The sequence below is a fragment of the Lineus longissimus genome, chromosome 6 (genome assembly GCF_910592395.1).
Source record: "Lineus longissimus chromosome 6, tnLinLong1.2, whole genome shotgun sequence".
Classification (NCBI taxonomy): domain Eukaryota; kingdom Metazoa; phylum Nemertea; class Pilidiophora; order Heteronemertea; family Lineidae; genus Lineus; species Lineus longissimus.
In genome coordinates, this window is record NC_088313.1 from 13655703 (window position 1) to 13680707 (window position 25005).

A 25005-nucleotide genomic window follows, 5' to 3' on the forward strand; every position below is an offset into this window, starting at 1 on the left:
CTGGGATGGTGTTGATGAGGACGTTATCGTCAACTGATTTGAAGCATCGTTTCGACCAATGCCAATCGAAGCTGGACCACATGCTATCTTGGAGGAAGAAGAGGAGACTGCTGTGAATGGACCAGAGTTCGTGAATGTAGTCGAGGAGGACATTGTGATGGACTTGAATTGACTGTGGGTGTTGTGAATGATTGTGGGTACGATTCTGAAAGCTGGACAATCTAATAATGTGTATCTTTAGCTTTGAAAATAAATTGAATCGGGATTTGCATCGTTCTTTTTTATTCCTTCACTGATCACTTCGGACAAGACTGTACATTCAGAGGGATGTTCGTTTTGTTCTCCAGATATGTGACGGACAACTTCTCATTCTTACCAATTTCGCACTGCAAAGTATATTTGAAAGCCCGAAGCTGGTAAGGAATGATGAGACCCGAAGACATGCTTCATTACCTCCCTGAGCAGTGCCTCACTTTGAAAGGGCAGGTCAGTCCCTAAAACCAGCAGAAGCCAATATGTCAGTTGGACTTTTTTCATGGACACCCTGTACACTATCAGCCATTAGCACTGGGACACCCTTTACACTACCAATGACGATTAGTTGAAAATGCCCATTTCCTTACAAGAAATGGCCATTTTGTTAGTTCATACTTACCTATGGAACACTTTTGCATGTTACTCCATTTGGGCTCAAACACAAGAGTATCCCTTTAATTTTCTAAAGGGAGAACTGAGTTAACAGCTCGGCCGCCAGGCGGCGCCCTGACCGATCCCGCGAGATCGCGCCGATCTCATGCCGCCATATTTAGTCTTTACTCTTGAGCGTTAATAAAGAGTATGTCCCGTTTGTGGGGACGGCGGGAGGGCCGTGTTCCATAGGTAAGTATGAACTAACAAAATGGCCATTTCTTGTAAGGAAATGGGCATTTTGTGTCATTCAAACTTACCTATGGAACACTTTTGCATCGAATCCCAGCAACCTATTGGAGGTGGGAAACGAGGACTTACCTAAGGCTGAGCTGTTGTTCCATCCAGGAGGCACCACCGGCATATTAGCTAAGGAGGACCGCCAGGGGAAAGAAATGGGGAGAACCGGAGGACCGGTATTTTGATCTCGGTATTACAATCATATAATAGAGAGTAATAGACCCATTCTCCGGAAAGCGCTAGAATTGCGTAATAAAACCATCTTCTTTCCGGCAACAGAGCTTAGAGCAAGTAAGGCATGTTGAAGGCTGTAGAATGAGTTATTGCTAAACAACAATAAGAAATTGCGTCCTTTCTAGTCTACTAGGGGTTGCCTGGATGTTGAAGATAGGGCATATCAAAAATGGCGCAAGATGCGCGTTTGACTCTTCAATCGGGCTTCCCCCCCCTTTTTTGATCTAGCCAGGATCAAACAACATGCCCCGCAGACACAATCGGGCCGATTGTGTGCATGCCATCTACGAGGGAAGAAACGTCTCGTAGGTAGAAACGAGAGAATGTGGAGTGATTACTCCAACATGCAGCGGAAACGACTTCTTGAAGAGCAACTCCTCGGTAGTTAGCCCAGGAGGTGGCTAGTGCTCTAACTTCGTGCGCTGAGATGTTAGCTAGCGCACGAAGATCAGAGGAAGTCTTCAAGGTGTTGTAGGAAAGACGAATAGTCTCCACAATCCACCTTGAAATAGTGGCGGCCGCTATCTCTCGTTTATTTCCCTCCTTATAGGACAAAAACAAACGCTCTCTCCCCTGGCGGATACCGGGAGGTTTTGTCCTATTTATGTAGAACTTTAGGGCCCTGACGGGACATAAAGTTCTGTCAGGAAGATCATAAGAGATCGTTCCTGACAGAGAGGGAATAGTAACCGGGGGCCGAGAGGCGGCCGGTCCCTGGTTCTTCGCCAGAAATCCTGGTATAAAAGCCAGGATAACCTCCCCTCCCTCTCTAAAAGCCAGCTTCTTAAAAGAAAGTGCATGGAGCTCTGATCTCCGTTGGGCGGTAGCCAAGGCTACTAGAAAGACCGTTTTGAGTGTCAGATATTTCATGGATGAAATAGACATGGGTTCAAAAGGATGCCTCATGAGCACCTTAAGGACAACAGAGAGGTCCCATTTAGGGGTGTTGTGAACCGGTCTAGGACGCTCTAATAACATTCCTCTGAAAAGAGGGGTTATTTGGTCCTCCCAACGAAGATCCCAGGTGCTTAAAACACGGAGGGTAGAAGCGATGGCGGACTTGTACCCTTTTATAGCCGTGACAGATAGTTGTCTTTCCGTGAATAATTCAATAAGGAAATCAACTAATCTGTATATAGAGGGAGAGATCGGATTAACTCCGTTCTCCCTGCACCAGGAAGTGAAGGTAGACCACTTTCCTTGATACACATCAAGGGTAGACCCCCTTTGAGGTGCGGACATGCGCTTGACAGCGATGTCCGAAAAGCCTCTCTGGTGGAGATGCAACTGGATAAGTTCCAGGCGTGAAACTTGAAAAATCCAGGGTTCTGGTGGTAGCATCTCCCCAGGGGGTGCCACAGGAGGTGCTTCCAAGTAGGAAGACTCCTGGGGTGATCTATCAGGAGCTCCAGCAAGGCTGGGAACCAGGCCTGATTTGGCCAGCAAGGTGCGATGAGAGTTATTCTCACCGGATGGCTGGTCAAGATCTTGTTCAGGACTGGTTGGATGAGAGGGAGGGGTGGAAACGCATATGCGTTCAGCCCGACCCAAGAGGCTGTAAGGCTGTCGACTTCCAGGGCCTCTTCGTCCGGAAGTGGAGAGTAATAGATGGGAAGGCGATTGTTCAGCCTGGTGGCGAACAGATCTACCTTCGGAGATTGCCAAAGGCGACAAAGGTCGTCTACAATCTCCTGATGGAGTGTCCACTCTGTCTGAACTAGCTTGTTCTGACGGGACAGGGCGTCGGCAAGGATGTTGCGATTGCCCGGTATGTGTCTGGCACATATCGATACTCCAAGGTCGGCACAAAGATGGTAAAGCTCCCAAGTTAGCTGGCAAAGAATGCCGGACTTTGTGCCTCCCTGTCTCCTGACATATGCTACTACTGTAGAATTGTCGGAGAACAGGGTTACTCTCCGATTCTTCAGGCGAAGGGAAAGAGCCCTCACGGCAAGAAGGACAGCCTTCATTTCCAATATATTTATTGGAAGAATGGTCTCCTCCCTTGTCCATAGACCTCTTATGGACATGTCCCCGTTGTTCAGATGTGCTCCCCACCCTAGTAGGGAAGCATCTGTGAACAGGGACACTTCTGGGGGCGGTGGAGCAAGATCTACACCGCTTTGGAGACGAGTCTCCGACTCCCAGAAGTTCCAGACGTTCTTGAGTAGGTATTGAGGTATCAATACCAACTTGTCTAATGGGTCCCTGTGGGGTTTCCATAGAGACATTAGAAACATCTGGATGGGACGCATATATAGACGGCCAAGGGGGATTTGGTCTGCTGCCGAATTCAGAAGTCCCAAAAGGCTCAAGCATCGCCTTGCGGGAGCTTGAGTCCTTCCTCTGAATTCTGCGACGAGATGAAGAATTTTCTTTATCCTGTCTAGGGGGGGCAGCATTTTCCCTATGGCCGTAAGGAACCGAACTCCAACGTAAACGAAGTCTTGGGATGGTATGAATTCTGACTTTGTTTCGTTGATAATCCAACCTGCGGAAACTACTTTTTGCTTTAGAACCTGAAGTTGTTGCAGTAGTAGTTCCCGCGATTTGCAACGGAGTAGCCAATCGTCTAGGTAGTGATGGAGCTTGAACCCCATCACGTGAAAGGGAGCGACGAAGGCTGTGACTATCATCGTAAAAATTAGGGGTGCCGATGCCAGACCGAACGGCAGGGCCCTGAATTGATACGTCTTTCCTTCGTAATGGAATCGAAGGAAGTGTTGATAGTCTGGATGGATCGGTACATGTAAGTACGCATCCATTAAATCCATCGATACCGCCCAATCGTTGGGCTGTATCGCCGTTGCTATAGACCTGGTGGTTTCCATCTTGAAATGAGGAACATTCAAGAAGGTGTTTAACCTGGAAAGGTCTATGATCAGCCTCCATGTCCCTGCTTTCTTGGGAACCAAGAAAACGTGGCTGTAAAAGCCGGGGGAGCATGGATCTTGAAGGACCTGGATAGCTTGCTTCTCCAGTAATGTCGCGACCTCTGCTTGGAGGGCAGAGGCCTTGACTGGGTCCTTCGGTGGCTGAACTGGGGTTGGATATATGGTAGTCGGGGGGGTACGGTTGAAATCTAGCTTCACTCCGTACCTCAACATGTTTGGGACTGGGGACCCCTTTGGGCACCAATCGTCCCAAATGTCTGCAAATTTTTGCAGACGGCCCCCGACTACCGGAGTCGGCTCCTTTTTGCGTCCGGGAGGAGAAAGGAGGGGGGAGTCACCTCTTCCGGCCAGCACCCCTTGGGCGAAAGGAGTGCTTAGTCGGACCGGATCCACCCTGGTTAGAGGAAGTATTTTTCCTCTTTCCAGTCCGGCGACCCTCCGCTTCCCGTCGGAAGGATCCAGCAGGAGCAGGCTGACTAGGCGGGGTAGGCCTAGGCAGGACCTGCCTGGCGTACGGGATTGAACCCGATGCCTGCTGGGGCCTCTCTATCTTTCTAGCGTTAGGTAGAGAGGTCTTGGCCCTCTGTGTCGCAGTGGGGGCATATAATTTGTCCCAATCTTTCTGTGCTTGAGCCGCCTCTTGTACAGAATCTGCGAACAGGAAAGAACCGTCCATAGGAGCGGTTCTTAAGGCCCCTTCCAGCTGGAGGGATCTGATGACATTGAGAGAGCCCAGTGCGGCGTCTCTACGGAGTAGGACGCTATTTGCTGCGGTCTTGGCGGACAGCGCAATAGCGTGCCTAATCGAATGTGACAAGGATGTCACAAGCGATTTTGTGTCATCAGATAGTGACTCATTATCTTTTAGGGATCTGGCTAGGGCCAGGTTAGTGTGCTCTGCGTAGGAGAGCACCGCTAACGTGTTTTTGGCCAGACCCTCTTGTGCTCTAAGGTCTCGGTAAGCCGAGGAGGAGGTCACCCTAGGCACGAGTTGGTCCAGCTGTACATCGTCCTTTAATATGGAAGTCGATGCTGCAGCTGGACAGCCGGCCGAGCTGACTCGATAATAGTCAGCGCGGTACTGCCTAACGGGAGGAAGTTGTGCCGTGAACAACTTCCCCGGTTTACACCAAGCTTCCGGTCCGACTGCCGGAAGGACAGGGATGGAAGTACGTTGGTGGGCGCCTTGTGAGTCTCTGATTGTACGCTCCAAAAGTTCAGAGACTGCTAACACCGACGGGGAGGGAGGAAGGAATTCAAGTGCCCGAGTGGAGCCTTGAGAAACCTGTGGATTGGGATCCACTTCCTGTCCCCAGAGTGAAAAGGTTGGTGTTGACAAGGCTGGCAGTTCCGGCGGGGTAGGGCACAGATCCTGCGGGAGGTACGCTCTGATCAAGGATCTGAGTGTCCTCATATCCGACAGGATACTGGCCTCCTCTGGTGACAGCTCCTCCTGATTGGGGGAGCGGTAGCCTGGCTGAGAACTCTCGTTCTCAGAAAATTCCTCTAAAATAGAGGAGTCGGATGGTGGGTATCCGATGGGACCAGGCGCACCAGAGGAACCGGAACCCTGCTCCAGATGGCTGAGTCTATCAGAAAGACCTGCTACCATCTGGATGAGCTGGGACAGTTGCTGTCCCGACTCGGGTTCCGGACCCGACGTGCGGCTTCTCTCAACGACGGGCGGTTGAGGCGAGGGTGAGCGCATAAGCGAACCCTGGAAGCCGTATGTGCGGGCGAATGGGTCTTCCGGAAGCGGAAGTTGCCCATATTCTGAACCAGAGTTCAGATGTCCTCTCTGCGTAGCTCGTTCCATGGGAACGACGCCTCTGCTACGAGGAGGGGGTGGCACTTCCGGTTGGTTCCACCCAAGAGGTTGGCCAACGTAGGAAGGTGCCTGCATTTCCGGTAGGACGAAGTCCGAAACCGGAAATGCCCGTAACTCCTTCGCCGGTATGGAGCTACCGGAAGCCCTTTTAGAAGGAGGTACGGAGGGCGGAAACGCTGTTACCGAAGACGCATGGCGTTTCGGAGGTGGCGTTATAAGGTCCGGCCCTACTCTACTGTGTCCGTGAGGACTGGGGTTATTTCGCAGTAAAGACTGAGAAAAACCCCCAGTAGAGTCTTCGGTTACTGAAAAACGGGAACCCGCGTCAGTAACCGGAACTGCAATCGGCGGACCGGAAGCAGGGTGCTCCCGCGGGTACAAAGGGCTTGTACTCGGGGGAGCGGACGACAGGGGAACCGGAAGGTTCCCTGAGGTCCGGGGTATATTAAACCCTTGGAGACTTATTGGATGTAAGTCTCCCTTGGGACCACATACATTAATAATGTCAGATCCCGCATCCTTCGCAGCCGCGGCCGGAACCGGAACTCGGCTGACGGAAGGGGTGGTGGCGGGAGGTTTGCTAGACCTCCGGGTTATATGCCCGGAAACGGAACCGGAAGAGGGTTTAGGCGTCTTCGCGGCCCGTTTCCCGCCACCAGACGCATTCCTTTGTGGTGAGACAAAGGATGCCGTCGGAGGGGTACGCCATATAAAAAATGGTACCAATGACAATAAAAACACTGGGAACCCCAAGTAGGCCAGAAAGGACGCAATAATTAATGGAAAGGAAAACATGCCTACTTGAATTAAACACTATTGCAATCGATCTGAGTCTTGTTTATTACAATAGAGCGGAGAATAGCCTACTTAACTCTACCCTACCAAGATCAAAATAATGGAGCCGGGTCGACTAAGCTAGCTAAGAAAATGTCTATAATTAAATAGACTGGACAATACTAATGCCAAGATTAGTTTGGCGGTCTACTCCGTAGGTGAATGAACCCAAAAATCGTCTAGACTTGGCTGGTTGAATTTGGTTTTAAATCGAATTCACGGCAGCTTTGAAAAAACGATGTGCTTCGTAGAAGCACAAGAGTAAAGACTGAATATGGCGGCATGAGATCGGCGCGATCTCGCGGGATCGGTCAGGGCGCCGCCTGGCGGCCGAGCTGTTAACTCAGTTCTCCCTTTAGAAAATTAAAGGGATACTCTTGTGTTTGAGCCCAAATGGAGTAACATGCAAAAGTGTTCCATAGGTAAGTTTGAATGACACAAAATGTTCTGGGACACTCAGTACAATGGCCGAAGGCCCGATCCCATTATCCCATTCATAGGAGACCTACGAATCGGTTTCAACAACCCAAACAATAAGGATTGGACTCGAAACTGAAGTATATTGGATATGAGGCCTGGACAACCCTCTCTGGAATACCAGCCAATGATCAGCCTTCTCAACAGCTCTGTTCGCCACCCTATGCGTCAGGGGCGGCGACACCGGCTGTTAATGAAGTGGTGTTATTTTCATGAAACTACAGTATCATTTTTATAGTCCTTTATGACAATTTTGGATGCCAAATGAATACACATGTAGGATAGTTTTAAAGCATTACGCTATAGCAACGGCCAGACGAATGAAGCAATACGTAGCGAGCTATTTTAAAGGGACAACTTGGGCGTGGGATTTACCTGGCCAGGAGGATAATTCCCCTGCTTGACACCATGCGCCGCCACTTGCAGTATTACACCAATGCTGATCTCTAACATTGATTTTCGCAATCTGACAGTGTTTCGTTTTTGTGCAGGCCCCATACCCAAAGGGAAATGCCGCTCGTAATAGCATTCCGCGAAGATGACGTCACTGCAGCTGCTGCCCTCTATTTCCCCATCGCTGAATTACAGGCAATGTCGGAAAAAATGCGGTTTCGTAATGGATTCAGGCTTTCTAACTTGGGCAGTTAGATTCAATCTGGCACATGTCCGAGTGTTGGAAATACATGTACTACATAATTGTTCTGAATATTTCTCTCTCTGACTCTATGGTATCATTCATGCTAAAAACAATGCAGGGTCAAAGATAATTTACTTTGGAATAAGCTCAAATGCGTAGAAATAAGTGTCGATGTCCGCCTGTCACGTGACTAAAACGTCATCAATATCTTATGCAAATGATCTTGTGAGCTATAAATAGTAACTTCGCGGCATGCTATTACTGGTCGTGCAGAAAAATAGAAATGCACTCTACACAATGTTGTCCTGTAGTTATATCTGTCTACACAACGGCATTTTAGTACGTACTTACGCAATTGGAGATTTTCAAATTCTATAACAAATTAATTTTTTTATGGAACAGCTTAGGTCTAACTCCGCTTGTTCAAAAACATTTAAAATTCAACTAGAATAGCAACTAAATATAAAATTCAACAGTGCCGTTGATGTGGGGATGTCAGAACACTCAAAAATGTTACCACGTCCTGGTAATTCTATATGATCTCCACAGGCCCTTATCTTTAACGAGCAACTTGCAGCATTCCTGAATACGTCTATAACGTGTATCAAAGCAGCAGGCAAAGGTAGAAACTCCATTAGAATTCGACCGGAGATAAAAAGTGAATTTCAAAAAGATTTGAATTTCCCACAACAGAAGTCCATGCTGACTCAGAGGTGACATCACAGGAAGTCGGGCCTAAGGTGTTACATAATTATTATGCGCGCGACCTTTTCGGTGTGAGAGCCTCAGGCAGTCACCTCGTGTCGACATTTCTTCCTTCCGAAAATCTCGATTTACCAAACGAATCCTTGCTTCATTTACGATAATCGTCCGAGGCAAACGTATTCAACATCTGATTGGTTCAGAACGGACGCTTATATTTAGTAAGTAAATGTTTTTGATGCCATTTCGAACCTTTTTGTTTCGGCATGTTCGCCCGGTCGATATTCGCCAACTCGTGCAAGATAAAGCCGCACAAAGAGGTGGTGAATGTCACATCATTTTCCCTTTGAGTTCAACACTGGTCACTTTTTCTTAACCCATAATATTGCGACGCATTTACGCTATATTCATATAGTGCTACATCCTGAAGTAGCCAGTGACCTCCTCTCGATAGTTCAAATTATATTATAGCAAAAACCTAATCTTAGGATGATAGTGCTGTAGAGACCAATGGTACAACTTTGAGCCCGGGTTTCAAGCGCTTCGAATTTCAAATTTCCCGCCATCGCACCCCCAGCATCGTTTGAAACGGTCTATTTAGCAGATGAGGCTATACTGAGGAGTTCGCTATATTCACCGGTGGAAGCTCTCTCTACATCTCTGCTTCAGCCAGAAAGCGCAATAAGCCACCCCGAACTTAATGCGGGAGAGTTGTCATGCGGTAGAGATTTATATCCCGTATGGGGTACAGGATCATTAGGAAAATATGGCTATTATTAAAGTGGGAAATTGCCGGTGAGTAATCGTTAGTAGCTTTCCGCTCGAGTGCCATCTTTTTGTGTGCTAAGCTTAAAGACAACGCGCCTCCACTATAGTCGGAGGCAATACCGCTGGAAGTTAGGTATAGGGCCTACTGGACTGCCCAAATTGCCAATAACCCCGTGTCTCGATTTTTTTCAATATGTACAATGTAATACATGTAGTAATTTCGATTATCTCCCAGTAAGTGAGATGATTTAGCATCTTCTTCAAACACATAAGAATAGTCTCAATCCATGAGCTATACGTAATAAAAAAACGGCCAATTTGTTAGCCTGTGTAATGTGTTTCGAGTTCGCACTCAGAACAACAGAGAGGTTTTGCATACATCATCATCTTATATTTGCCACTACCGCCAAGTTTTGCCAGAGAAATCGTGGTTTCTTATCATTCTCTACTTCCATTGCTACTTAGTTCAATTGCTGGTAAAAACAGTTACTGTTGCACAAAACCTCCTTTGGTTTGGAATGATATTGCTCCAGGTACCCACTCCAAAATGTTAAAGGGACAATATATGCAGCAGCTAAGTAGGCAAGATAAAGTTAGACAAAGTTAGACAAAGTTGCCAATAGGCATCTCTCCAGTCTTTAATGATGTCAAAACTATTCATGCTCATAAGAGGAATATGTTTATAGTGTATTAAACATGACCCATTGCCCTTACTGTGCATATTAGTCACCTGAAGATGGCCAATTTAACCCCTCCCCCTGGTTCTGCTTATAATCCCCCTTTAAAGGGACTAGTCGGCCATGATGTATGTTCCTTCCAGCAGGTAAATTCCACACTGAAAGGGTTCGATCCCTGACAGGGCATTTTTCGAAGCTCAGGTTATTTAACTTGATGCCATCAACGAGATTTCTCATTGAAAGGTAAGAAGTGATTGACAAAAATTAACAACAAACAAATACCTGCGGTTTAAATGCAATAGAATGTTTATTTCGTCTTTTTGATTGAATAATCAAGGCCAGTGGAAAATATTCAAATTTACATATTGACAAAAATATACTCACACTGTACAGTAACCATGGCAATAACAACATCAATATTAGATCACAACAAATGCATATTCTGGAATATTTATATGCTGATGTAGCAGTAGCTATAGTCCGCTCTCCCAAAAGTCCCCGTATTACACGATATCAACAGTACAAGCCTTTCAGAATAAGGACAATGCTATACAGTTTAAGGAGACTTCTTTAAAGAGAAATGCAGTTAGTCAGCCATTGTTTGCAGTTTAGTTTACTAAAGCTATGGTCAGAAGTAACCTTCCTAACTACACACGCAACATTTGTGACAACATGATGACGTCATTCTCTTTTTCAACATTTCTTGGGGAGAGGCATCCTAAACAAATTGTTGCTCATTGACGAAAGGGGAATGTATGCTTCTTATGTGCTAGCCTCTATACCAGCCACTATGTATTAGCAGATCATAATGTCTTGTGAACTATCTACATGGTAAGGGAGGTTACCTCTGAACAGTACAGTATTTATGTGCCCTGCACAAGAATTAGCAGGGTTGCAGGGTATTGTGTTTGTGGATAGCAAGGATGACGTACAGGCCTAGTTTGCCCATCAGTTTTAGGATGAACATAATCAAGGAGTTAAGTTTGCACTCCTAAAACCTAACACAATTTATAGAGTTAGCAGACACACTGGCAGTATATGTAAGAGTCTAAGGGCAATTGCAGGAAATGCAAGATCATCTGCTCTCCTTGCAACATGCAAAAGCCATGGGGCAACTGCAAGAATTCCAAGGGTCTGCACTGCCCAGAATCATGAATGCATCGCGTATGGAAAATATATGGTAATATGGTAAAATGGTAATATATTTGGAATGCAAGGAAAAGCAAATATAAATGCCAGGATAATTCGACATTTAAGAACGCCCATAGATGCGAGAAAAAGTGCATAATATTGTACAACTGCATTTTATGGAGATGCCTAGCACTTGCACCTGGCCTAAGTGTCCCAATTTGGGCCACGCGATTGTTTCATGTTGATTTTGGGTCTGCCTAAACCCTCCACAACACGACTGGACCTACCCGTTTATATCATAATATCAATCTTTTTAACTGGACCTACCCGTTATAACAATTCATCATAAGAACACTCTTCTTAAAGGGAGACTACAGGCAGGAGCCAAGTATAAGTCAGATTAAGTTACACAAGTCGCCAATAGGGGACACTACTTTCTCACAGTACAATGAAACTATTTTCATTTGTATCAGGAACATAATTATTGCTGAATCAGACACAACCCTGTCCTCAAACTGTGCATTCACATCCCGAAGAGTACTAATTTGACCCATTACACCTGCCTATAGTCCCCCTTTAACAACCTTTTTGTATCACACATGACAACACTCAATTGTCTATCACAAACTTGAACAGCAGGGCCGACCGAATTGAAACTCAGATAGTGCTGACAGGTCCTAACAGAGTACAGTGTAATGGTTAAATGCTTTACACTATTCTCTGTTAGGCCCTGTTAGCGCTATCGGTGTTTCGATTCGGTCGGCCCTGAGTTTTACAAGCTTTAACTCATACACAGATCACATCTCTTTCAATACTGTACCGTCTTTCACGTGATTATCGACCCATATTTCAAATAGCAGTCAAACAACGATGGCCTATACCATCACTCATGAGTCTCCAATGAACAACTTTGGGGGCAAACCATATTTTTCATCAGTTATCCTGAGCCAACCTTTGGGTGGTGCCCTTTCAGGGGATGTGGTGAGATAAGATGGTGGAAAGGGTTCCATTTTTGATAATGATAAAATATATAGACACATTGAGTTCCAAGCATTTTTTCTTGGCAAGAGACATTTCCTCACAGTCATTCAATATACAGTCCTAATCACAATTGACCTCTGTCCTGTTTTGCGTCGGTGACACGCAAAGTACGCACGAATTACGTGCGAAGTTGTACTTTCCTAATCCAACATACATGTTGTAAAGCATGAAGATATTTTTACACACAGTTACAAAACAACATTAATTCATATCATGAATGGAATATTTCAGTAAATAAATAAAAAGTGCAAATATCGTTTTGTATAGAAATTTCCATCAGACGAATAAACAATTATAGTATCAATAATAATATATTAGGAAAAATCACAGATTCTACGTGCAAATAGTTATACAGGTCTGTGCCATTGTCTAAATTCATATATTTGGTATCATAATTTTATACATATACAGTTCTTCTGATTAATTATAATAACTAATCAATTATGTTAATTATGGAATACTTATAATTAGGTCAAGTTGGATAACACGATAACATGAATTTGGAATGCAAGATAATTAATATGGAAAACTACATGTATTGCTACCATGGCATTATAAGTTTTACAGCAGATATAAGAAGAAGTCGAGGCCCATGCTTGATCTTTATCAAAAATGCCAAGAATTGATAAAGGCTAGTCTTTATCAAGTCTTGATAATACCCCCACGCATATTCAAGGCCAAGAGCCAGAATAAGAAGACAAACTGTAAACCCCTCCTTTTCACAACCTGATATGTTCACCAAAACATCCTTTTCAGATTTTACCTCCATTCATTCAGTTGGTGCATTTTCCAATAATGAAGCCATTAAGTTAAACATTTTCACATTCCTATGTTAACGATTGTACCTACTCTCACGAAAATATTCGGCTTGTGGAAAAAAAGGGATTTATTGTTTCCCGGTCCCAAAAATGTTAAAAAAGACAGGCCCCCCCCAGCAAAGTACCGTACCCAAAATAACTACAGCAGACCCGCCCTTACCAGACACCTTTCTATAATAAGGACATTCTCTTTATTTAGGACATTCTCTCTACTAAGAACACTCATTTTGGTTCCAAAGTGGTTATTTGCATTTGATTTGACCTCTGTTATCAGGATACCTCTCTATTAAGGACAGTACTTGTCAGTCCTGAGGGTGTCCTTTATAATAGAGAGGTTCTAATGTACGTTAAAAGTAAAGTTTTTCTCTTTTTTTGCATGTAATGGGAGAACTCAAGTTCTCAACATTTTACAGTTAGTACCTGCATTAAAGCTACCAGGACACAAGAGTTGAGGTCAAGGCTAACAGTTGATAGCAGCCGTCATAAGTATTTTAAGCTTTTGCAAACACTGATAACCCTAGCCAATATATTTCATGAGCCTTTGACATGTTTGACCCTATCAACATGATAAATGTAGCCCATCCTCGGCAAGATATACTCGCAATTGGTAACTCACATTTTGCAATATCATTCAGTTTTCAAATCAACCAGAATAAAAGTGCATTTTCATCCGTTGCAGCCAACTTTACATGAAATTCTTTCCAAGACAGATTTGATATTTACATCTGTGTCGCAACAGTACAGGTAAGAGCACCTTTATAGTTTCATTATACACATTGAAGAAAAATTGCCATGCTATCATAATCAGTTTGTTGAAACATTCTTTGCTGTGGTGCATGTTACTTTCAGATGAACAGTACTGTAATCTATACTAATAACCCAGGCTACTGTCCAAATTACAATTGACATCCTGAAAATCGCGTCGCTACCCAGCCCGTAAATCAGGCGTAGGTCGCATGTTATGTACATGAAACTAAAGATGAGCACATCAGTGGTGCGTCATTGGCGCGCAACTCGCACGTAACTGACGCGAAGCAAGACGGATGTCATTTTGTGACTTGGACTGTAACAAAGTATACATGGGAGAAAGACTTAAGCAAATGCAACAAAACGTGTGCATAACTACATTCTGTGCTTCATGTCAGCCATTCTGGGACCAGTGTAGCAGTTGAAATTGTCCCCCTAGAAAAGTTATCTGGTCCTATTGTATTTTGACGGATTTTGGTATTTGGTTCTATAGAGACCATGACTGTCAATACCTCAGTGATTAAAAGTGCAAAATACAACGTTTGTACTGCGGACATTCTATTAAAGGACATTTCAAACTTGTATAATTATGTACAGGATGAATCAGAAAAGTTATGGGAAGGTTTGAAGTAGTTGAGGATCAGAAGCCAATAAGAAAAGTTTAGTCTTGGCCAGCAAGACATCAAAGTGGAAATATCACTCTATGCTACGTAGCTTTAATATTTAGTTAAATAAAAATTGCCCCTGTTATCAAGACCCCCAATCTCAATCTAATGGTAAAAGTGTACATCATCACTGTATCTCTGCATCATTCAAATCGCAGGTAAATACCTCGATCAAGTGTTGGTTCCAGGAAATGAAATAATGCCACTCACACTCGCCAATCATTTGGAGCACATAAAACAACCTCAACACATCAACATGATTAAAAACCCGTCCTCAAATTTAAAAAAAACAACTTATAGGCCCCCTAATTTTAGTTTGAGCTTCTTTCGTAACTTTTGAGATCGTCTGCTGTCATATTCAGGTGACGCCGGCGGACATATAGGATCCTGTTCATCAGCACTATCACCCGCGCTAGCCACCAGGTCAGGCTTCTTCTGGATCTCAACTGTCTTTGGCAACGTCTTGTACTTGACAGACACATCCTCTTCCTCCTCCACGGATCGGGACTTGACAGATAGGGCATGTTTCATCTTGCTGATGCGCCCGCTCAGGGTACGTCCAGCGTGTGCCTTTACTGACATTGAACGGGCCTTCTTTTCCTAGAACATGAATAAAGTAGGGATTTTAGTCATTTGGTTTGCCGAGCATTAATTCCACCCCAGGGGGGAGCACTGACCGCACGCCCCCTCTAATTTTTGGTCATCAAACATTTTTTTTGTCTCCAAATATGTTCGCCGCATCGTTCAAATGCGCAATTATTTATAGTCAATAGGGTAACCCCGTGTATACCTTCGATGTCTAAAGACTAGTTACTTGTACCACACCCGGCCTTCACCACTGTGCGACTAGTTATAGGTTTGCGTCTACGTGCTCCTATGAAACATTTCGAGAGTTCATCTTTAGTGTCCTCTGCATGTGCATCAGAACATTCAATTGCGACTTTTTGGCTCACCGTCTAGGTAAGTCTCTACAATACCACAGTGTCCGTCGACCGTCGTCGTCCGTCGTCCGTCGTTGTATCCTATTTAAACAGTAGCACGTTTCTTAACTGCTAGGGCTATGAACTATGAACGTCTCAGGTCAGGTGACCTCTGACAATGAATATCAGTCCGATCTGATTCTTAACTTGGCCACCAGGGGGCCAGAAGTGGAAACCTAAAAAGTGTGATATGTCTCTTTTCAGTGACTCCTTTTCGATAAAATTTTTGGCTCACCGTCTAGGTGAGTCTATACAATACCGCAGTGTCTGTTGACCGTCGTCATCGTTGTCCGTCGTTGTCCGTCGTTGTATCCTATTTCAGAAACAGTGGCATATTTCTTAACAGCTAAGGCTATGAACTATGAACCCCTTAGGTCAGGCGACCTCTGACAATGAATATCAGTCCGATCTGATACTTAATTGGCCACCAGGGGGCCAGAAGTGGGAACCTCAAAAGTGTGATAGCTCTCTTTTTCGTGACTCTTTTTCGATAAAATTTTTGGCTCACCATCTAGGTGAGTCTATACAATACCGCAGTGTCTGTCGTCGTCGTTGTCCGTCGTTGTATCCCAGTTCAGAAACAGTGGCACGTTTCTCAACCGCTAGGGCTATGAACTATGAACCCCTCAGGTCAGGCGACCTCCGACAATGAATTTCAGTCGGATCTGATTCTTAACTTGGCCACCAGGGGGCCAGAAGTGGAAACCTAAAAAGTATGTTATCTCTCTTTTCAGTGACTCCTTTTCGATAAAATTTTTGGCTCACCATCTAGGTGAGTCTATACAATACCGCAGTGTCTGTCGTCGTTGTTGTCCGTCGTTGTATCCTATTTCAGAAACAGTGGCACGTTTCTTAACCGCTAGGGCTATGAACTATGAACCCCTCAGGTCAGGTGACCTCTGACAATGAATATCAGTCCGATCTGATACTTAACTTGGCCACCAGGGGGCCAGAAGTTGAAACCTCAGAAGTGTGATATCTCTCTTATGAGTGACTCGTTTTATTGCAGGTACTCCTAGCAAGGATACATCACATATCATACGGGTTTTTGATTTGACCTAAACTGTGATATCTCTCTTATGAATGACTCGTTTTCGATAAAATTTTGATGGTAGGTTCTCCTAGCAAAGATACATCACATATCATACAGGTTTTTGATTTCTCCAAATTTTCAAGGTCACATAGGTCAAATGGTGTAAATTGGCCATTTCAGTATAACTATGGCTCGTTTTCTAACTGCAAAAGCTATAAACTTGAAATTTGGTGTCTCCCTATGTCATGTTACCTCAGACACCGAATTTCGATCCGATCTGATTCTCGACTTGGCCACCAGGAGGCCAAACCTAAAAAAGGGAAAGTGCAATATCTCGCTTATTAGTGACTTGTTTTCGATGATATTTGTATGGTAGTTACTCCAAGCAACGATACATCACATGTCGTACCGACTTTGGTTTTCTTAACCAGGATGAATTCCTAACCACCAAATATCTATACGGTGAGCACAATGGCCCTTGGCCATTTCATTTTCAGATGAAAGGATTTTGTTGCAGAACGTCTTACCGGTAAGTTTTTGTTTACACTTATATAAACTTAGATTCAAGAAATAGCACACTTTGTTTCTGTCGGTACAAAAATAACAAAAACCTGTGTTTGAAAACAGTCATTTGTTTCAGGCAAACGCAACCCATAAGTTGTTGTCAGATATATGTGTGAGGAAAACGCATCTAAGGCACTTTTGATAAATCTCAAACATTTTTCTGGGCGAGGGCTACCAGACCCCCCTTGAAAATGTGCCTTTGGTGCAAGGAGTGGGGTTGCTGGATCCGCCCCTGCACCCCTCGCATTCAAGTCAGTTTGCTAATCATCTTCAGTTGTCTCGTCAAATACTGCAAGGGTGGAGCTAAAATCTAGGCGCAAAACCAAGGTACCTTGCCAAGGTTTTGGGTAAAAGGAAGCTCGATTCGAGCAGTTTGGTAAGACTATAACTACTAGCAATGAGGTAGCAATTTCTATTCTAAAAAATACTTATAGGCCAACCTCAAATTAAACAAGCCCGTTGGCTTCTAGGGTCGCGGCTAGTGAGGCTGATGATGGCTGAGGAGAGACAAAAGGGGTAAAACACGGCCTAAAACTAACCAAAGGCGAAAAATCGCATTACGAGGTTGGAACTAGGGAAGGGGAATCCCCAACAATGCAATGCACAGCGTGCTAGTACTTATCACCGTACGAAAAAAAATCATGCTCTAGATTTCTGCCCTTAAGTTTACTGTAGACTACCAAGGCTCATACACGGTCACAATGTACACTGTAATAAAAAGGAAAATGTCAAAAGCCTCTGAGATTTCCAATAGAATTACTTCATTCTCTCTCAAACTGAGTTATTCGCATCAACACTAGACATTGTGAGATTTTAGGATCAATGTCAGACGGTGAGACAAGTCTGTGTATAATTCATTAGCTCATTAAGACATGTAGGCCTCCTCCACAAAAGTGCAAAATGAAACGGCTAGGCTATGCGTCAATTATAAAGGAAGCTTAAGGCTAGCTGCTCCCAATATCGATATGCAATTTGTACTTCTTCATGACGCATTGTAGTGAGGCAGCCAATACCTCAATAATACTTTTACTTTGCATCAACACTAGACATTGTGAGATTTCAGAATCAATGTCATACCAGTCCGTGTATAATTCATTAGCTCATTAAGACATGTAGGCCTCCTCCACAAAAGTGCAAAATGAAACGGCTAGGCTATGCGTCAATTATATAGGAAGCTTAAGGCTAGCTGCTCCCAATATCGATATGCAATTTGTACTTCTTCATGACGCATTGTAGTGAGGCAGCCAATACCTCAATAATACTTTTACTTTGCATCAACACTAGACATTGTGAGATTTCAGAATCAATGTCATACCAGTCCGTGTATAATTCATTAGCTCATTAAGACATGTAGGCCTCCTCCACAAAAGTGCAAAATGAAACGGCTAGGCTATGCGTCAATTATATAGGAAGCTTAAGGCTAGCTGCTCCCAATATCGATATGCAATTTGTACTTCTTCATGACGCATTGTAGTGAGGCAGCCAATACCTCAATAATCCTTTTCCTTCGCATCAACACTAGACATTGTGAGATTTCAGAATCAATGTCAGACCAGTCCGTGTATAATTCATTAGCTCATTAAGAAATGTAGGCCTCCTCCACAAAAGTGCAAAATGAAACGGCTAGGCTATGCGTCAATTATAAAGGAAGCTTAAGGCTAGCTGCTCCCAATATTGATGTGCAATTTGTACTTCTTTTTGACGTATTGTAGTGAGGCAACCATTTCCTCAATAATACTTTCAGCCAGGGATCCAAGGGGGGGCCCAGACGTTTGCCCAATTCTTTAAAATATTTCAAACTGACCATGAAATTGTGGAACACAACAGGAATTTTGATGAGAAATACAGTGCATGCTTCTTCATTTTCTGGCTCCGGGATCCGCCCCTGAGTTTGGTGTCAATTCCAGAAGTGTAAACCTACTTCACGTTCTTACCTCGATTATTACTGATCCCTTTTCCATCAGAACAAACTTCCCTGTCGATTTCCACTCGCACTGTGCCTGGTAGACATTCTCATCATCGCCGAGTTGCCGTTTCTCGATATTCTCCACCGAATCCCTTCTTTTCGACGTACCACCAGGACTATCTGCGAAGAGTAGTGCAGTGACTTCTTCCACCAGTGTGTAGTTTCGAGGGTCTTCTGGTCTCCGGGCTTTCAGCATTGCCTGAAACAACCGAGAAAATAGAACATTTGATATGGTTGTACCAAGAATTATTAAAGACTAGTCTTTTTTAATTCTTGGTGATTTAAAGACATAAAACTCTCACTTGAGTGGACTTTTCCAGGTTTCCCTGCTTCAAGCACTTTTGGAATACCATTTGACTGTCCAAGTCGCAAAAAAAGTGGCCACCAGAAGGCACACACTTGATCTTGACAAGTAGGGGAACCCACATCATTTCGGCCGGGAGTTGATGCTTGGGGGTGAAGAAAGGGGCTTGTGGTTGTAGTGGTGGTGATGGAAGGGGATTTCTAGGGCGGTTAAAAATATTTCTTATGAGATATGGAGGTTTGTTTCAAGAAAATAACATGCTTCCAAAGTCTGGCAAAGTGAAAGGAGTGGATAAAGGCAAAACTCTACCTGTGTGATGATGTCTTGAGCAGTGCTGGTGACCGGAGCCTTGAATATCGTATAGGGTTGGTCCTTGGATACGTTGTAGACACAAACAAGGAACATCTGGTCATCGGCCGCATCCCATGCCGTTGTATCCACTGAGTCTGACTTCCCCAGAGGCTGAAATGATATCAGTTATCATTATTGGAATGAAGAAATGAAACTTAATGCATCAAATTTTGAAGGGGTATTTGCACACTCATCGGTATAGCCACTGATTACCCAAGGAGCAATGATTCAGTTAGGACTAGCCTTTCTGTGCTCAGCCAGGCATATTAATCTTACCATCTCGGGCAATCTCAGAATGAAGAGTGGATCATTGAAATTGTTTACAAAGGCCTCATTTCTGAGGTGTGCAGGACCAGATATGCCTAATTCCAAAGGCTCATATAATGATAGCAGTTCATTGCTCCTTTGCGCAGAGCTTTAGCTTTTCAGATATCATCAAGCCTGCTTTTACTCACTTCTTTTTCCTTAGAAATAATTGAGGTCATCCAAGCACGACTGGTGGGGTCCTAAACAAACATAAAATTATGAGAAACCATTAAAGAGGTGCCATTATGAAGTTAAGAATGATTGAAAAATAAGTGCATCCATCAGATGAGCAGAAGATAAACTAGAACAATTCAAGAATGATGAAGGGGAGGTCATTTCATTCTGAAATACTTTTGGCAGGGCCAGCGTTACATTCATCATGGGTTACTTGTAGGAGAGGGAACCAGCTTTAACAATAACAAACGGCTGACATGATGATATCAAGTAATAGAATCACTGGGCCATATAAAATTCATTGTCGAGGAAAACTCATTTGGACCAAATTTAAGACTGTGGTCAGTCAAAACTTTCCATCACATCGAACAGAACATGCCATGCCCCTGTTCCACTGAAACTGGCTTAGAAGCTGATACTAGGTAGCATTGTGCACTCTCCAAAGGCATTGTGGCTTGATTGCAGAATCCTTGATTATTTGCAATTTAATTACAATTAGCGATAGAACCTTTTGGCAGTGATGCCCTTATATAGAAATTGCCAGGGATTCTGCAATTGAGCCGGCACTGTCAACAGCCCTAATAGTTTGTAAAGTAAAGTCTTGACTGCAGGTTTTACATGAGAAGATTTTCGAGGGAAAACAAGATATGCTCTACATTTGGGACCAGAACTAGTGTCCTTAATAGAGAGGTGTCCGCTAAGGGAGGTTCCACTGTATCTGCTAAATTGAACAAATCAAGCCAACGTACATGTTTGGTCAACCAAGATGTATCGGAGTCCAAGGAACTTCATAAAATGGCCAAAAGATAAGATGACAGCCTTCAGCATTCAGATACCTCAGAACAGTTGCTCAGACAAAAGAATTTTTATAACATTTTCATTTCCTTCGTAGCTACATCAGCTGGATGAAACGAACAATGAATGGTCTACAGTCTATTTCACGAGAAAATGGCACTCTAATTTCGTGATTTCGCACATAAAGAGCAACATTTAAACAACATTTTGTATTTAATCAGAAACTTCTAAGTTCAAAGTATCTAAAACAACTTTGCCAGGATCAGATAAAGCATTAACATGATTAATAAGAACAGGCTAATAAAACAAAATACATTCAACCTTCATTGGCCATTTTACGCGTTTTGGCATATTTTTACAGTGCCAATTTTTCGTGAAATGGATTATAGTGGCGTGACTAAATCTCACACAGGGGTTCAATCCAAGGCACAATTGACATTTCTTCTGCTTCAGGACAGTTACGCGTGGGTTGTGCGTCACTGTGATGCACATTTTGCTCTCTGTTTTGCTAACGTTTTGCTACTAGTACACGCAACCTGCGTGCTGGGTAGCCTCAGTGATGTGCTACTGATGAGGCACCACTGATGCAATTTAAGGGATGTCAGTTGTGATTTGGACTGTACACTGTGCCCTCATAAAGCTGAATCTGCAACACCTCTTCACTGGCTAATTGGCAAATCAAAAGAATACGGTGTGGGATTACATGACTGTACAGTTTTTCATTTTAACAAAAAAATCTTCATAACCTGGGTAATGTAAAATACTAGAGAGAAGGATAAAACTGCAAATTAAAGGGGTGAATTAAGGACCTTATTACAAGGGACTATAATGCATATATTTGGGGGGATGGGGAGGGGAGGGTCAAAAATAAAACAAAGTTCTTTGGGACAACAGGAGACAAAGAAAGGAATAACTGCGAAAACAGGTTTGTGTAATTTAATGTGGCAAGCGAAAAAATGAAACACAAAACAACTGGCACTAAAATATCCACCAGAGAACCACTACTAATCCTCAAAGCGGCAGAACTTAAGAAACATTTAAAACAGCCAATCAGGCCCAATATAACATTCATACCACTCTGGGGGTGCACTAAACTTGGTTACCATAGTAACAACAATATCTTTCTCAGCCAAGAAGAGACTTACATGGCCTTTTGGCGATTTGGGACCCTGCGTTTTAGAGTCCTTCCTTACCCTGCCTGTAGAGGGCGTCTGAGGAGCTACATGTAATGTAGTAAACTGGATAGGAAGCATAGACGAGTTTATACAACAGTTCGGTTCTAACGTCAAGACCGCAGTCTAACTTGGTCGTGGAGATACCAGTATGCATATTGAGATTCATTTTGCAAGCAATTGTTGACATTGAACATGGCAAATGCATTTTGATGAATGTAAGTAGTCAAACCCACCCCCCCAAAAAAATTTTTTTTCCAAAACTCAGCCAACATATAATAATACTGCTAACGGCCATATTTACAAATGACATGACTAAAATGCTTTTCCTACTGAGAGAGAGAATTGGACAATTTTGCATCATAATTCTGCGCATGACAGAAAAGAACAATTTCTCACAACTCAACATCTGGTGATTTTTTAAGTTCCAACAACCTGTCCTTGAACAGAAATTGATTTTAAGAACAAACTTTGTGGAGGAAAGTTTGGTAGACCTTTCACAAATTGATCTTTCTGTGACAACAACGAGAGTTTGAATTAGACGGCAAAACCTAGTTCGAATAAGAGAAGAGAAAAGAGAGGAATGAAAATTTCATGCCTATATAACGCACTGTTTGAATACTTACATCAGTTTTCTTCTTGAGTAGGAACCGACCACTGCCCTTCCACTTGTCCTGAGCTTGTAGCACCTTTTCTGTGTTTGCCAAAAGACGTTGCATGGCGGTCTTTTCGTCTTTCTTCTCCCAACCCTTGTGGACCTCCTCGACTAAGACGTAGTCCTCCACCTTTTCGTCTCCTTTACCAGCTTTGCAAAGTGCCTGGAAAATAGGAGAATAGTGTTGAGCCGGCTTTGCTACATGTAAGTTCTTGGAAAATAGGAGAATATTGTTGAATAGTGTTGAGCCAGCTTTGCTACATGTAAGTGCTTGGAAAATAGGAGAATATTGTTGAATAGTGTTGAACCGGCTTTGCTAAGTGTCTCGAAAATAGGAGAATAGTGTTGAATCGGCTTTGCTACATATAAGTGCCTGGAAAATAGGAGAATATTGTTGAATAGTGTTGAACCAGCTTTGCAAGTGCCTCGAAAATAGGAGAATTAGTGTTGAATCCGATTTGCTACATATAAGTGCCTGGAAAATAGGAGAATATTGTTGAATAGTGTTGAACCAGCTTTGCTAAGTGTCTGGAAAATAGGAGAATAGTGTTGAATCGGATTTGCTAAGTTCCTGGAAAATAGGAGAATAGTGTTGCATAGTGTTCGAACCGACTTTGCTAATTGCCTGGAAAATAGACCCTGACCTCGCCATAGAGAACGGGACTGCAAACCCCCTTGCAACCGTGCATACACCCCTTCCAATCCACTGGAAAGACCCCTGCAATTTTCATGCACTCCTACCCAGCAAATTATTGCGGCTATACTGTAGAAACAAAATTGGTAGCATGGCAGGGAATCAAGGCTTCAATTTTTTATTCATACATGGAAACGCAATGTCACATATGGACAAACCTAAGTTAACTTAACTTACAGTATGAATTATTTTCTGACAGCAGATGAGTAGTGGACATTTTTGTTGTCAGTTTAACTTTAAAACATCAACATACCTGCGTGATTGCCTCGACAGTGGTTGTGTCCTGGGTGACCTTCAAAATGGTATACTCCTCATGTTGCGTCACGCCAAATACCGTTATGAAGAACATTCGTCTCTTTGGTTTAACGCCACTCGTGTATGGACCAGGATCCGATTTGCTCAAGTCGTGTTTGATTTTCGCAAGGATTGACTTCCGTTTAGGATCGACCATGATGTCTGGTGTTGTTTCGCCATGATTTGGTTCCAAGGCTTCCTCGTCTCGCCGGGAGTATATAAATAGCGTGGATAGTTCCTGAGATTGGTTGCCGGTTGACCGGAGTCTGACGTGCCGGTATCCTGGAGACGAGATAGGGAAAATGATGATATAATTCTGAGACGATTATGCTGCTGGACGGAACTAGTGTCCTTTATAGAACAGAGAGGGTGCCCTATTTAATAGAGAGGTGGCCACGCAGAGAGTTTCCACTGACTGTACTAACAAGTGTACTTCATCTCAAGTTCAAAAATGTTTACTAACACAAGGAGATTATCATTTACAAGAGCTTTGTTTTTTGTGATTTGAGAATTGAATACGTTGAGGTCAAATTATTGCCAAATTTTTCCTAGGGGATTTTGCATGACCTGCATTTTAGCCTGCTTTTACATGTAGACAACAGACTTCCATTCCAAAACACAAGCTTAGTAATGACAATTGATTTGGTACTGCCTGAGGCACAGAAAAAATGGAGTGACATTGTATTACTTGTACAAAATTTTCTTTAGGTTTGAACAGAATATAAAAAATAGAAGTGTCACTTTTTACCTTGCCGCAAACTCGACAATGGAATCGTCCTCTGAGACATGATATGGTTACTGCCAATGTCCACCACAGTGAAGCGTATGAAGGCTAGATCTTGGAACATCACCTGCAATAATGAACAAAATATATTTTCAAAATAAAGAACAAGCAGACTTTTTATCTCTGGACATCTCTATGATATCATGATAATGTTTTGGCAAGTCTTTTGTGAGGCGGAAATAACTCGTGCAATCAACTGTAAATCGTAAGATTGCGTAGACATAAGACATGTCTGATTGAGTGCCTCATAGTATGACTGATGTCCTCGGTCTTTGCCCAGTGGTCCACTTTGGTCAGTGATCTTCTCCCCTCCTCAGACCTCTCGGTCATGTGAGTAACTTCCAGTACAGCTTTCAGGGTCACCGAGGTACACAACATTGGACCAGCACCATGACATAGTAACCCACAACCAGCGCGTAAAACCTGAGCCTCTCGATTAGAGAACCTCTAGATAGGAGATCCATCAACCCCCATGATGAATGGGTACAAAGTGGAACCTGCGAAAAAGTGACAAGGTCTGGTGCAGCATGTCCCCAAACCTGCAGTGAAACAT

The 25005-nt window shown here is 43.5% G+C and overlaps 1 protein-coding gene across 6 annotated transcripts in view; it reads right to left on the reverse strand.

The window, feature by feature from the left end:
• Window positions 1-10267: 10267 nt before the first annotated feature.
• Window positions 10268-25005, reverse strand: part of LOC135489776 (1-phosphatidylinositol 4,5-bisphosphate phosphodiesterase epsilon-1-like) — a 117438-nt gene continuing 102700 nt past the window's right edge. For 3 of the 6 annotated variants that reach the window (XM_064775306.1, XM_064775305.1, XM_064775308.1), the window contains 8 exons: window positions 24417-24519; window positions 23628-23950; window positions 22652-22843; window positions 21999-22091; window positions 20034-20084; window positions 19537-19689; window positions 18892-19122; window positions 10268-14980 (listed from right to left, as the gene is read on the reverse strand). In XM_064775306.1, coding sequence (XP_064631376.1) covers window positions 14675-14980; window positions 18892-19122; window positions 19537-19689; window positions 20034-20084; window positions 21999-22091; window positions 22652-22843; window positions 23628-23950; window positions 24417-24519 — 1452 coding nt within the window. In that variant the 3' untranslated portion in view covers window positions 10268-14674. Of the gene's footprint in view, window positions 14981-17587; window positions 17666-18891; window positions 19123-19536; window positions 19690-20033; window positions 20085-21998; window positions 22092-22651; window positions 22844-23627; window positions 23951-24416; window positions 24520-25005 lie in introns of all 6 variants that reach the window. The other 3 variants (XM_064775309.1, XM_064775307.1, XR_010447223.1) reach the window with 2 other exon arrangements.